The sequence below is a fragment of the Danio rerio genome, chromosome 12 (genome assembly GCF_052040795.2).
Source record: "Danio rerio strain M-AB ecotype USA chromosome 12, GRCz13ab, whole genome shotgun sequence".
NCBI lineage: Eukaryota > Metazoa > Chordata > Actinopteri > Cypriniformes > Danionidae > Danio > Danio rerio.
Genome location: NC_141032.1, coordinates 12,480,655 through 12,494,335, shown reverse-complemented (window position 1 = coordinate 12,494,335; position 13,681 = coordinate 12,480,655). Strand labels below are relative to the sequence as shown.

General features: G+C 36.6%; 1 protein-coding gene across 2 annotated transcripts in view; it reads right to left on the bottom strand.

Annotated features, from left to right (window-relative positions):
* Positions 1 to 13,681, bottom strand: part of waplb (WAPL cohesin release factor b) — a 119,738-nt gene that overhangs the window by 32,485 nt on the left and 73,572 nt on the right. For both annotated transcript variants that reach the window (XR_015503929.1, XM_087275945.1), the window contains exons 7-12: positions 13,003 to 13,164; positions 9,850 to 9,986; positions 9,631 to 9,742; positions 9,312 to 9,539; positions 578 to 689; positions 354 to 451 (exon numbers count right to left, since the gene is read on the bottom strand). Coding sequence is in view for 1 of the 2 variants with exons in the window: in XM_087275945.1 (XP_087132071.1) it covers positions 354 to 451; positions 578 to 689; positions 9,312 to 9,539; positions 9,631 to 9,742; positions 9,850 to 9,986; positions 13,003 to 13,164 (849 nt within the window). In the remaining variant the exon portion in view is untranslated. The remainder of the gene's footprint in view (positions 1 to 353; positions 452 to 577; positions 690 to 9,311; positions 9,540 to 9,630; positions 9,743 to 9,849; positions 9,987 to 13,002; positions 13,165 to 13,681) is intronic.

Sequence of the window (13,681 nt, the reverse complement as noted above, 5' to 3'; positions counted from 1 at the left end):
ATAAATAAATAAATAAATAAAACAGAAACATTCAAAAGAACAGCATATACTTAAAAGAACAAATTATTTGTACTTTTAGTCATAGATTTGGTATCACATTTATAAATTTACTGGCAACTAGCTTATTAATCAGGTCACAATTTAGAATAAATGTTTTAGTTTTACTAAACTTAAATTCTAGCTTATATATCGCCATCGATCCTGCGATGGTATTACTGCAAATGATCACATTGCGATATCGATGCTGAAATGATATATATTGTGCAGCCCTACTCCACTTGATTGAATCTAAAATAACATGACAACTGAAGTCCAAGCATCACAAGTTAAGAGTGGTTAAGTATCAGACTTACACTTTCTAGAACACGAAGACATCTCTCAGCACCCCACAAAGATGCTACTAAGTTCTCCTTATCATCCTCTCGGCTCAGATTCTCCACACATTCTTTAACTATGGAAACACACATAAACAACTCACTCTCAAAAGCGATGTAAAAAAACCCAAGCAAAAGGGATTTTCACTAACATCACATAAAATGGACATATTTTGAACTAATATTACAAAAAGGCAGAATACCTTTATCTACAATGTGGTCCAGGCCTCCCAGAAGCCGGAGCTCTTCTTTAAACCAATCCCCTGCTCTCTTTGACGTCAATGACAGCAAAGTCTCCATGGCTAAATGTCCCGTCTGCCAAGAAAAACAAAGTACAATCAGTCTGAAAGATATTAGAAAAAATACATTCAGCTTTAATGACTCCATTATGCAAATGTAAAAGTTCTGTTTGCTGAAGAGAACATTAAATCGATTGTAAATGGACAGCGTGAAATGCAAAGAAACAACTTCATAAAAGTTTCTCAGGCTTGAGCAAAAAAACATTAAAGCGAGTAAATATTTGAATAGTTTGGTAAAGGGTGTTTTTAATTAATTTATCTGTGAGTTTATCATGCTGTGCTTTACTAGGGGTTTACACAGAATGTGGTATTCAGGCCTGCTACGATATCTATTTTTTGTTATTTCAATCATTGATTCATTTTCTTGTCGGCTTAGTCTCTTTATTAATCCGGGAACCGCCAACTTATCCAGCAAGTTTTTTACGCAGCGGATGTCCTTCCAGTCGCAACCCATCTCTGGGAATTTTTTTTTTTGTTGTTGTTTAGTTTTTATAATTTTTTTTGCACCAAAATAGCCATAAACGATATCAATGTCTATGTGATCATTTTATGCCACTCATTAACAACAAAAACTATAGAAAACTCAAGAAACGTCACTTGTATCTTTTTGTATGGGGAAAAGTGTAATGGTCAATATGGTGAATAAAGCCCCACCTACTAGTACAGGAGCCAATCATTGATCGCTATATGGTGAATAAAGCCCGCCTTGTAGTACAGGAGCCAATCCTTGATTGCTATATACTGACAATACTCCGGGGGAGGGGCTCAGACCAGACGTCGGATCTGCAGATTTATTTTGATTTGGATGTTTAGAAATGAAACTAAAGAGAAAGATGTTGTTTAATTTTATTGGTGATTCCTAATATGCCTAATAAAAGTTTGGTTGTATGTTAATAAATGCTTTATTAACTTAACTGCATCCAGTATTGTGACCTAATTTAAATTGAGGACTATTTATGCTTTATAAATCCCTTATAAATGACAAAAAAAAAAGGTTCAGTTAAATTCTAAACAGGAAAAATGAACATAAACAACATTATTCATTCCTATTCCTTTGAAGATACACATATGAAATTGTACTTCAAATGAAAAATAAATCTTTGCAACCTAAAATAAAATTACTGCACAGTTTAAACGTTGCATCTTTTATACTGTTAAATTATAATATTATAGTTGTTTTATTAAATTTTATATTGTATTTTGACACTCCTGTTATTCACCAATATTTAAACTTTACAGTAATTTTACTTTTTAGATAAGATTGCAAAGATTAATGTTTATTTGATAATGAGCCTTTATTTGTCATTTATAAGGGATTTATAAAGCATAAATAGTCCTCGCTTTAGATTAGGTCCCAAAACTGCATGAAGTTAAGTTAAAGCATTTACGAAAAAAAAAAACTATTAGTATATGCCTGGATAATAAGATAGATAAATGTTGATTTCAATTGTTTATTAATCATTTACTAACTCATTCTGAATGATCTTAAAAACCATTGACTATTAATCACAACTGGGTTGTAAATAATGTAATAATTAATTTAGTAATGAAAAATAAATCATTAACAAAGTATAAAAGTACACAGCAGATTATAAATGTGGTTGTAGGTCAAGAATACAGCATTTGTAGCTGCAAGTATAAACTGCTTACACTTATTAATGTAGAGTTAATAAAACAAATATGGAATTCACTAGGTGGTAATGCTTAGTAAATGAATCATAGTGTGTAGTTATTATAAGTGTTACCATTAATTCTTTAATCTAGACAGCTAATGTTAATAATAAAATAATAAAATAACAATTAATAATAATAATAAAATAACTTTACTAAATACTCAGAGGACAACATACATCTAAACTGACTGCAGAATATTAGTAAAACATTTGAAATGGGTAATCAACTCATTGATCTTAATTAAAACATGTTTTATTCTTGTAATTATCATAATTTTTTTTAGAGATATTGTCTGTTTTTATTCATTTTTTTCTGTCATTTATTTATCATTTTCTGTATATTTTATAAATTTTATGATATCAATATATCACATTTTTAATACATCTAAAATGCTTTGGAAATATTGTACAAAATGTCATGCCAATAAAGCAACCTGAACTTGAATGTGAAAGAGACAGTCAACAGTCTTTTTTTTTACTTTAACCCATTGAAAATAACGTTTAAAACCGTTAATAATAATAAAATTGTGTTAAAATAAAACTATTTGTCACATATAGTTAACTATTTATGTGCTGTGGGTAAAAGTTATGTTTCAATTTCAAACCTGTAAGAAGCACTAAAATAATAATAAATATTAACAAAAAAGTCCAAGTATAAAGTTTGCGAAATCTACTCCCAGATCTATTGTCAGTTGTCAGACACACACACACACAAAAATATACTGAAGTAATTTATACTTTAAATACTTTAGTGGTTTTAACCATACACACAGTGGGACCTCTAATAGAGACAGAGGTTGCACAATCAGCTAAAATGTTGCTAGAATAGTTTTTTTAAACATGGACAATATATATTGCATCACCATAAATGATTGAGGTAATGTCCGTGTGTTGTGCTATCAGTTGATATATTAATTATTGTGACAGGCCTAGTGGTACTGTGTTTTGCTTGTGTATTTTTAATTGTTGTTCTGTGCACATGTCTTCTTTCTGTTTTTACCAACATCAGCATTACAAAAAAAGGTGTCAAGTAAGAAAAGCTTAACTTTTGAAAATCCTTAAACTATGCTTCATTGAAATGCGCAGCACTCAGCTGTTTATATAGACATCCTGTGAGAACAGTTTACAAAAGCTACAGTCAGCAGCACGTAAACCATTGTCAGAGAAACTACACACAGACTCGTTCTACAATTTCATCCCCTATAAAGCTGAAGATTTTTCTACTATTTACAAGGTTCAAGAATTCATACACTCTCCGGCCATTTTATAAGGTATACCATTACTAATACCGGGTTGGACCCCCTTTTTGCCCTCAGAGCTGCCTTAATCCTTCGTGTTATAGATTAAACAAGGTACTGGAAATACTCCTCAGAGATTTCGGTCCATATTGACGTAATAGCATCATGCAGTTGCTGCAGATTTGACGGCTGCACATCCTGATATGGTGGCTGTGGAGGCCATTTGAATACAGTGAATTCATTGTCATGTTTAAGAAATCAGTCTGAGAAGATTCACGCTTTATGACATGGCGCATTATCCTGCTGGAAGTAGCCATCAGAAGATGAGTACAATGTGGTCATAAAGGGATGGACATGGTCAGCAACAATACTCAGGCAGGCTGGGATGTTTACACGATGCTTAATTGCTACTAATGGGCCCAAAGCAAGCAAAGAAAATGTCCCTCACACCATTACACCACTACCACCAGCCTGAATCATAGATACAAGGCAGGATGGATCCATGCTTTTATGTTGTTGACCCCAAATTCTGACCCTAACATCCGAATGTTGCAGCAGAAATCGAGACTTATCACGTTTTTCCAATCTTCTATTGTCTAATTTTGGTAAGCCTGTGTAAATTGTAACCTCAGTTTTCTGTTCTTAGCTGACAGGAGTGGCACCAGGTGTGGTCTTCTGCTGCTGTAGCCCATCTGCCTCAAGGTTGGTCGTTTTGTGCAGTCAGAGTGGTTATTTGAGTTACTGTTGCCTTTCTATCAGCTGGAACCAGTCTGGCCATTCTCCTTTGACCTCTGGCATCTGGCAACAACAACCATGCCACATTCAAAGTCACTTAGGCCCCGTTTACACTAGTGCGTTTTAGTTTGAAAACGCATAAGTTTTGCTACGGTTACGCCAACCGTCCACACTACGCCGGAGTTCTCGAGCGCCGAAAACGGAGCTTTTTGAAAACGCTGGAGAGGCCGTTTTCATTCTAAAACGCTGCTGCTCCGTCTCAGTGTGGATGGGGAAAGACGGAGACATCTGAAAATGGAGGCGGGGCTACAGACATTCGCCTCTCTGATTGGGGCTTTTCCTCAATTTTAAGTAGCCCACACACAGTTCAGTCTCGCATCCTCTTCTTGTAAGTTAAGACTTCGCAAGTTTGATCAAGGCTGCAGTCTCCCCCTTCTCAGTTTGATATGGAAAACATACCGAGGACACGGGTAAATCTTCAAAGGGAACAGTGTACTTTATAACTTCATTCACATCACTCTACGTTGTTTCACTTTCTCAACAATAAAATGTAAACATGATTTAAGGAACTGCCTATTTTCTATTTAATATTAGCAACTTAACAGACAGCAGAAATGTTGAGGCGCCGTGCTGTATAGGCTATATGAGCGTCATCTTCACTGTGTGGATATTTATAACAAAACGGAGCCGATAACAACTGCCTCCTTTCAATTTCAGTGAAAATACGAAACGCACCCTCTCTTTTGCTGAATAACAGTTTTAATAATCGATAATTATAAAAGTATAACATACAATAAGTTTATACATTGTAGGAAATAAAGGCAAGCGATCAGTCAATGTACAATGACCAAAGTCAGGGAATTGGCCTATGTCGTTAGATAAAGACAACAACTGAATAAAATATCACGTTTAGCAAATATAGTGAGATTAGATCCAGCGGGAGATGCTTGATGAGCAGTCCGACAAGCAGAGATCTCATCTGGGTAGGAATGCTGGAGCGCTTGCCCGAGAGTGTGTGTGTGGTCACGTGATGTGCGTTTTCAGCGTTTTGGTGTGGACGGAGAGCAGTTCAGAAACGCTGGGTAAAACGCGAGTGTGGACCCGGATCGTTTTTATTCTACAACGCCGTTTTAAAACTAAAACGCACTAGTGTAAACGGGGCCTTAAATCACCTTTCTTCCCTATTCTGTTGCTCAGTTTGAACTGCAGCAGATCATCTTGACCATTTCTACATGCTAAATGCACTGTGGTGCTGTTGTGATTGGCTGATTAGAAATTTGCATTAACAAGCAGTTGGACAGTTGGACCTAATAAACTGTCCAGTAAGTGTATTTACAAGGGATGCCACGCTTCTCAATATAATATTGAACCGTACGGTACGACCTCCACGGTTCAATATGCGCTTGTCAATTGCGTTTTTTTTTTCAGTTTTGCGTTTAAATAATTTATGTGCGTTTTATTTCTCCCCGAATTGACTGTGTGTGCCCCAAATCCATGAGCTGGGATGAGGAAACTCCTCCCCGCGAGTAAATATCCAATCACTATGCTCTAAAGTTAGGGGGCGCTTGACCATTATTCCACACTTTAACAGTGCAAGCGGCGGTGCCGGCAAGCGGTGCCGGCAAGTATAATGCCAAGAAAAGAAAAAACAAAGAACAAAAAATAACTGTGTGCAAGCATTGTTTAACACGTATAACCATGACTGCACATCTACAACGCCATCACACAGCAATATCACTGTCTGAAGGCAGGATAGCAGAGAAGGTAATAAAGTCCTCCAAAAAGCAACAATCCCTCGCTGAATCTTTCAAGCAAACGTACCCAACTGGTTCCGAGAGACAAATAAAAAACAACAAAGGCAGTGCGGGTGTTTATTGCTAAAGATTTGCAGCTGTTTTCGGTGATTAGAGAAGTGGGCTTTTGTCATTTTATAAAAGCACTCGATCCGCTTTACAGACTACAGTCTCGCATTTTTTCAGCACCGAGATAATTAAGATGGTTTATGTTTACTTTAGTACAAATATGTTTATTTGAAATGACCAATTTACCTCTATTAACTTCACATGTATGATTATTTTTAAAATGCAGGATTTTATGTGTTCCACAGTTGGTACATGAGCTACCAGCAGCTGTGAGATTACAGTGTTAATTTTTTGTATACAATACACTAGGAACGTAGTGTACTTTTCTTGGCTTTTAGGTAAAACAAAATGAGTAATGTAATAAATTGTTTTAATTTTTTTTCTCCTTAACCTCTTACTGTTCCTATTGCCTATAGAATAATAAAAAATAAATAAACAAAAACACGTGTCAATTCATGAGAACCGAACCGAAAACTGTGTTAAAAAAACCGAGGTGTGTATTGAACTGTGAACTAACTGTATTGTTGCATCCCCAGTATTTACATGTAAAATATTGACCATTTGAAAATGAAATCGGTTGTGATTAATTCAATAAATGATCTCACCATTAAAACAAAGATTGTGAGCAAATAAACCATTTCAGATACTTCTGATACTTCATATTTTGTTGTGAATAACAGCTTGGTCTTACACAAAGGCTTCAGGAAGATATTTTTGGTATGAATGCATCTTTTATGATACTTAAAAAGTAGTTTCTATTCTCTCTATAGCTGCAACCTCTATACTTCTGTTGCATAAATGATGTGTGTTTGTTTATATATTGCATATATTATTCATTTATTGTAACTTATAATAACTTATAAATTACTTACATTTCTTCACAGGATACTTTTTATGCAGTATGGTAGAAATGCTAAAGGAATTTGAAATGACATGAGGGTGTTGAAGCTATTTAAATTTTGGGGTAAACTTTTCTTTCAGCACAGACTAAATGTTGAAACAGTCCATCACAAAATACAATAAAAAAAACTTAGCACTTAAGTGTATCCACTAGAGGGAGTAGGAACTGAAGATTTCTGAAAACCCCAAGAGAACAGTCTCCCATCCAAATGTGCAATTACACAAGCAGAATCATATACTACAAAAACATACCCACTGCGCAGCAGCTTGGTAAGGTATGGCTCAGCATGCATTTCCATAGCAGGGTGAGATTATCACTGTAGTTGTGCAACCTCTACTGCTATGAGTTCCCATCCAGCTCTAACTGAATCCACTACTAGGCTTCCAATGTCTAAGTTTACATGAACACCAGTAATCTAATTATTTGCCTTAATCAGAATAAGAAAATAATATGATTAAGGTGCTTACATGAGTAGCTTTTTGAATGTTCCTATCATGCTTCCATTTCACATGCTATAATACATAGTTAGATTAACGTCATTATGTCAGCACTAAATGCTAGTTTACTCATTTTAAGCAACAAGAGTTCATGTTCATCATGGCACCATATCTTTTGTTTTTAAAATTTACATCAAGTTCAACTGCAGTTAATTTCTCACACTATGCAAACAGACGGTGGCAGAAACAAATGAGCAAGAAACAGGCCACCTCTGCGATTTCATTCATTACCTTTTTAATAAAGGTGCCATGAAAAACTCAGACTACTGAATGAGAATTCTCAGAATAGTCATCGTTTTCCAGTCGCACCAAAATGTGCACTCCAGCTTGAAGCCATTCTTGTTAGTTTGTCTTGAAACAACCGTTAACTGTTGTGTGTGCATTGTCACAAAATGTATGGAAGTATACTACAAATTGGTAATAGTTTAAGGTGTTTACATGTCTGTACAGCACTCCAATTATGTGACTAAAATAGGAATACTCCACATGTCTTTATACCATTTCTGTTTAGTTCTATTATGACTGTAATCGAAATAATGTAATTAAAAATTGCTGTTTACATGTTAGACTCTTAATCAGAGTATTTTATTAATCATAATGACCTCAGTCTACGTCAGCGACCGGTTTGGCGTGTCAAGCGACAGCAAATTGACAAGCGATCGTTCATTTCAACAGAGAGTGAGCGACTTCCGACGACCTCAGTCTAAGGAGTGATGGCAACCAGTTGGCCGTGTCGAGTGATGGCAAATCAACAAGCAGCCATTTGCTTCAACAAAGAGTGAGCGACTTCCAACGACCTCTGTCGATGTAAGTGACAGCGACCAATTTGGTCGAGTAACAGCAAATCAACCGTTTAGAGAGTGAGCGACTTCCAACGACCTCAGTCTACAAGAGTGACGGCAACAAGTTGGGCATGTTGAGTGACAGCAAATCGACAATTTATTTCAAAGGAGAGTGAGCGACTTCCGACGACCAGTTGGGCGTGTCAAGCGACGGCGACCAGTTGAGCGCGTCGAGCAACAGCAACCAGTCGGGCGTGACGAACGACGTCAACCATCTGAGCATGTTGAGCGATGGCGACCGGTGGGGCTCGTTGAGAAAAGGCGACCAGTTAGGCATATTGAGCGCCAGTGACAAAGTTGAGAATCCTATGGCTTTATGCGAATGAAGAGCGACTTTCCTGAGCGATAGTCAATAGGAGCACCAGTGAAGGTTACATGATCCTCTCTTAGCTCTGGCAGAGGTTGGGTGTATTCTCCATGCTGTAGACCTACAAAGATCTACGTTTACAGCAGATTGACACCCAGAGCGACAGGTAGCTACAAAGTCGCTGCTAGTGTAAATGAAGCATTGGGTGTGTTTGTCTTGCGGTGGTACAAACAATGGTTTAGTCATGCAAACTAACAATACAGCAGTGGCTGCTGCTGACTATTTAAATAAAGTGGGTTTAGAGCCTCATGTCACAAATCCAATTATACTGGTAGAGGAAATTTTCTCAGACCAATAGACCTTTTTCACATTTCTGAGTTACTCAGCAACGGAAGTCATCATGGTCGGGCAAACTTAAAGTACAGTGACTGGCAGAGTACGAAAAAAATTTATTGTATTTCTATTTCCTCAAATAATAAACAAAAAAATTATTTAAAAGGTACTAGAGGTATGGAACGCAATGGAAAAGCCCACAAAAATGACTGTTTTGCGCAAAAAAGAAGCAAAATCTAATCAAGCTTACTGTGATGTTCTCCAAATCAAGATGCTTATTGTGGACAGTTTCGCAGAGTTTGCGAATCTTTTCTTTCACTTTATTCATCTCTTTTGTCGTCAACTGATCAGCGATGGATTTGTCTTGTTCCAACTCCAGTAATCGGATCATAAGATCAAGACTGGCCCGATCCAGGTCCATGTTCAAGCGATCTCGGCTGAGAATGTACATAAGAGAGGCCGTACACAGAGCTAAATTCTGAGAAAGAGGTAAAGAAAAACAAAACCAGTTAAAAACAAGATATCAACCACTGAACATTTGAAATAAGTCAAAACTATTTTGAACTTACTGAATGTTGGGGTGCATCACCGAGAGTTTTAAAGACCTGGGCCACTTTTCCACGAGCCCTCAGGTGCATTCTAAAACTGGGCATTGCGCACCGTGTGGCCAAACTAATAACACTGCAAACAGAAGCAAGAAGAATAAGGTGATTTAAAAACAAACGTAAGGTCACGGTTTAAAAATTTAAAAATGGTTTGAATGCTTAAAGATGAAAGGTTTTCTGCACCTAAGGCAGCGTGTGTTGAGGGGTTGTCCAGTCTTCAGACCAGTGGCAAGATATTCAAAGTCATCTGTGAACTCCTGATTCTCACCAAACTCCACCACATCATTGAAGTGCTTCACATGCTGAACAACTGTGTACAACTGCGGAGAGAGCAAACATGTTGATGGCTATTTTATTGATTCAGTAACCATCTGCCAGAGCATGCACTCAAAAGGCAGGATCACACAGCGAATGTTAGATTCATGATGGCAATAGAGCATCTGCCTTATTGGTCATATTTTTTTTTATAAACATGACAAGTAAGACCTTGTTATATTATTATTTCTTATAAATAATTTATATTTATTTTTAAGAAATATAAATGCTTCGTCATTCCATATTCACAGATTACAGGTCTACAAGCTAACATAAAGACTTCAAAACAAAGGCAGGGTGGTCTTGAAACTGATTTTATTGACTACAATTTGAATGGTTTACAGCTTGAAACTCGTGATGAAGTAAAAAATTAGTGGTTTTATGTAGGTTGGCTTGAACACCTTTTAAAATGTTTAACATCCCACAAAAAGAATTACATTAGGTCTTTCCAGACCCCATCAGTACGTCTTTGTGTGTAACTGTAAAAAAAAAAAAAAAAGTGTAATGATCATGCCAGGGTTTTCAATATGCTGCCACTGAGACATTCAAATTCAGAATTCACTGAAAAACAGCTGCACTACTTTGTATGCATATTAAGATTTGAGCTTTGTGCCTTTATCACTGGTTCCATGCCACCGACTTTCAAATTTAATTGGCTCCTGCTCGGGCTTTTAGTACAAAGACACCAAATATTCATATGTCTAGTGCATTACAAATCTCTTAACTCAGCAGCAAAGCATACCTAGTACAGATTTACTTTAATATAAGACATCAGTGAGTGATACAAAGATATTCCCAGTCTGACTCAAACCCATGCTGGGACAAAAGGTCTAAGGTACCTCCAAATTGGTGAGCCTGTGCATAGAAAACCAGGATCATGGTTTTTAAACATGCATATTTACCTGTTTTAAACGGTTTCAAAACTCATTCTGAATGGTTTAAAGCCATTGTCATTGACGTCGTTCGTCATTGTCATTGCCAACTTCCAACAGTTAACAAAAGCTCGCCCCGCTTTCGCAATCTTCTGATTGGTATGAATCAGATGAATTGGGTAAGCTAAATTGCCCCAATTGAATGTGTGTGAATGAGTGTGTATGGATGTTTCCCAGTATTGGGTTGCAGCTGTAAAAGCATCCGCTGCTAGACACATATGCTGGATAAGTCGGCGGTTCATTCCACTGTGGCAACCCTTGATTAATAAAAAGGACTAGCTTAGAGCTGTTCTAATAATTGAATAACTTGAGAAATTGCTTAATTTCGAGTCAGATGGGGGTTATCAGGCATGTTTAAAAGTAAGTAGTTTGTTGATAAGTGCTTACAGGAGACGCATCATTTCAAATGATTTAGTTTGATTTGGTGAACGAGTTCAACAGGTTTACTTAGAAGATTTGGTTAAAAAGAAGGATTCGTCCGCGATCGCTAATATGGAAATAAAACCCATTATTGGGCCCAAATGTGTTAAATTAATACTTTAAGTGTCTGCACGGGTCTTGTTTAAAGCCGTCACCGTGCTGCTGCCATGTCCACTCGTTGTTTTTGTTGCGGGAGCAACAGCAAGAATTGACTGGAGGAGAAGCGGCTTTAACTGGCCAATGGTGGCAAAACTACAGACTGTGAGGTGCCGCTCAGGTCAAACACCTGGCAGCACGAAGTAAATAAATTTACTTCTAAAACACTTACAGTATGTATTAAATACATTTACAAAGACGTTGCTATAATTTAGGTAGTTTTAGTTAGTTTTGTATGCACACAATACAGTTTCTTTTTTTTGTAACTTTGTTTATTTTGAACATTCAATTGAGTAGTCGTACAACATTTCAAGGTACATTGGTATCTCAGTATGTGAATTTAGGTGGTACAAAAATTACGTACATTATTGTCAGGTGTATTTACTACCCAGTAGTACTCAAATTTTGTAAATTATAAAATGAAAAACAGAGTAAAGAGCAAAGAAAAATAAGAAATGATAAGAAAAAGGTAAAATAAAAATATAATCAAAAGTAAATGAAAATTAAAACACTATTTACATCCAGAGTTAGAACACATGTCGTAATATAATTCGTTCAAGAGTAATCTCAAGTGGCCATCTTCAGTATACACATGGGGACACATTATAATATGAATTAGTGTAACCATATACATGTACATACATTAGCATATATTTATCTATTAGAACATCATCTTCTATTCGTTTATAGCAACAAAGTCAGGTCTTCTAACTAAAATATATTCAACCCATTTCCTCCATTTTCTCAGGAATATATCTTTCTTTAAATTTACAACAAAGGTGAATTTTTCCATTGTATAGATCTCAATAGTCGCGTCTATCCAATTACTAAGGGTTGGTCGCTCTTGCTGTAGCCATTTGCGTGTGATTGCTTTTTTGCTGGCAGCCATGAGAGCACGCATAAGGTATTTATTGTCTGCCATTAATGTATCTGGATCCACACAGCCAAAATATAACAATTTACTTTCTAGAGGTATATCTTTTTCAAATATATGTTCAAGAGCCTCCTGTATTTCTTTCCAATATTCTTGAATATACATACATTCCAAAAAGATATGATAATGGGTTGCTTTATTGAATCCGCAGTTACGCCAGCATTTTGGAAACTTATTTGTATATTTAGCTGTTAGTGCTGGTGTTTTGAAATATCTAATAATGTTTTTCCAACAGTTTTCTTTCCAGTTTAATGAGCTTGTTGATTTCCATTGAAATTCTCATATATTTGTCCACTCGCAATACAGTTTCAGTTAGTTCTAGTAAAAAAAAAAAAAAAAAAAAAAAAAAAAAACTCTCATAAACGCTCATATGTGCACCAATAGGCGCTCTGGTCTAAAAAGGGAGGTGTGTTAAGGCGCATTGCTGGTGCGTTGCTATTTTGAGGAACTAAAGTAGACTGCACAATAGACCAGCTGAGAGCAGGTCTAAAGTCCAGCGCAGAGCATGTTAGTTGTGCGCTCATAATATTTTATTCTGAAATGTCAAAAAAAGGGGACGGGTCAAGAGTTTGCACTCACCTCCTTGTGTTCTTTCCGACATTTAAGAGCAGTGACCATGTCCTGGTACGGTTCTGTAGGAATAGTGACGGACTTGATGACTTTGGGAGGAGGAGCTGGAGCTTTAAACACTCCGTCGTCCTTGTGCGAGTTGGATTCTTTACTGCCTCCTGAAGCAGCGGCCTGTGCAAGAACAACAACTCAGATTTAAAGCATAACAACATGCTTTGGAAGCACTGCAGGGCTGATTCATATAAACTCTGAGCTGCCAACATCCAACCCACCGCTTGTTATGTAACATGACAACTAAAGATAGGGTTACAAAAAAAAAAAAAAAAAAACATTGTAAATTCCTCATGTAGAAATTCCCCAGGCCAAATTCAGGACCAACAGAATCGCTGCTAAATAAAGCGCAAACGCCACATACTTGAATGAATAATGCAATGTTTTGAAAACTTTAATATATGTGGTCTTGTTTATACGAGCGGTACAGATGGAGGTGCTCAGCTAATGAGAACGCTTATAAACAGTTCAAGTGAAGCGTAAGCATATCTGTCAATCTGCATAACATTACAGTGGGCTTCACTGGCAGCAGTAGATGCAGCTGTATGGGATTGATTGTGTTTGAATGGCCAATATACAGAGAGAGAGAGAAAGAAAAAGATGGTGCAAGTAGAAAGAAATGTTTACTTTAATAAAC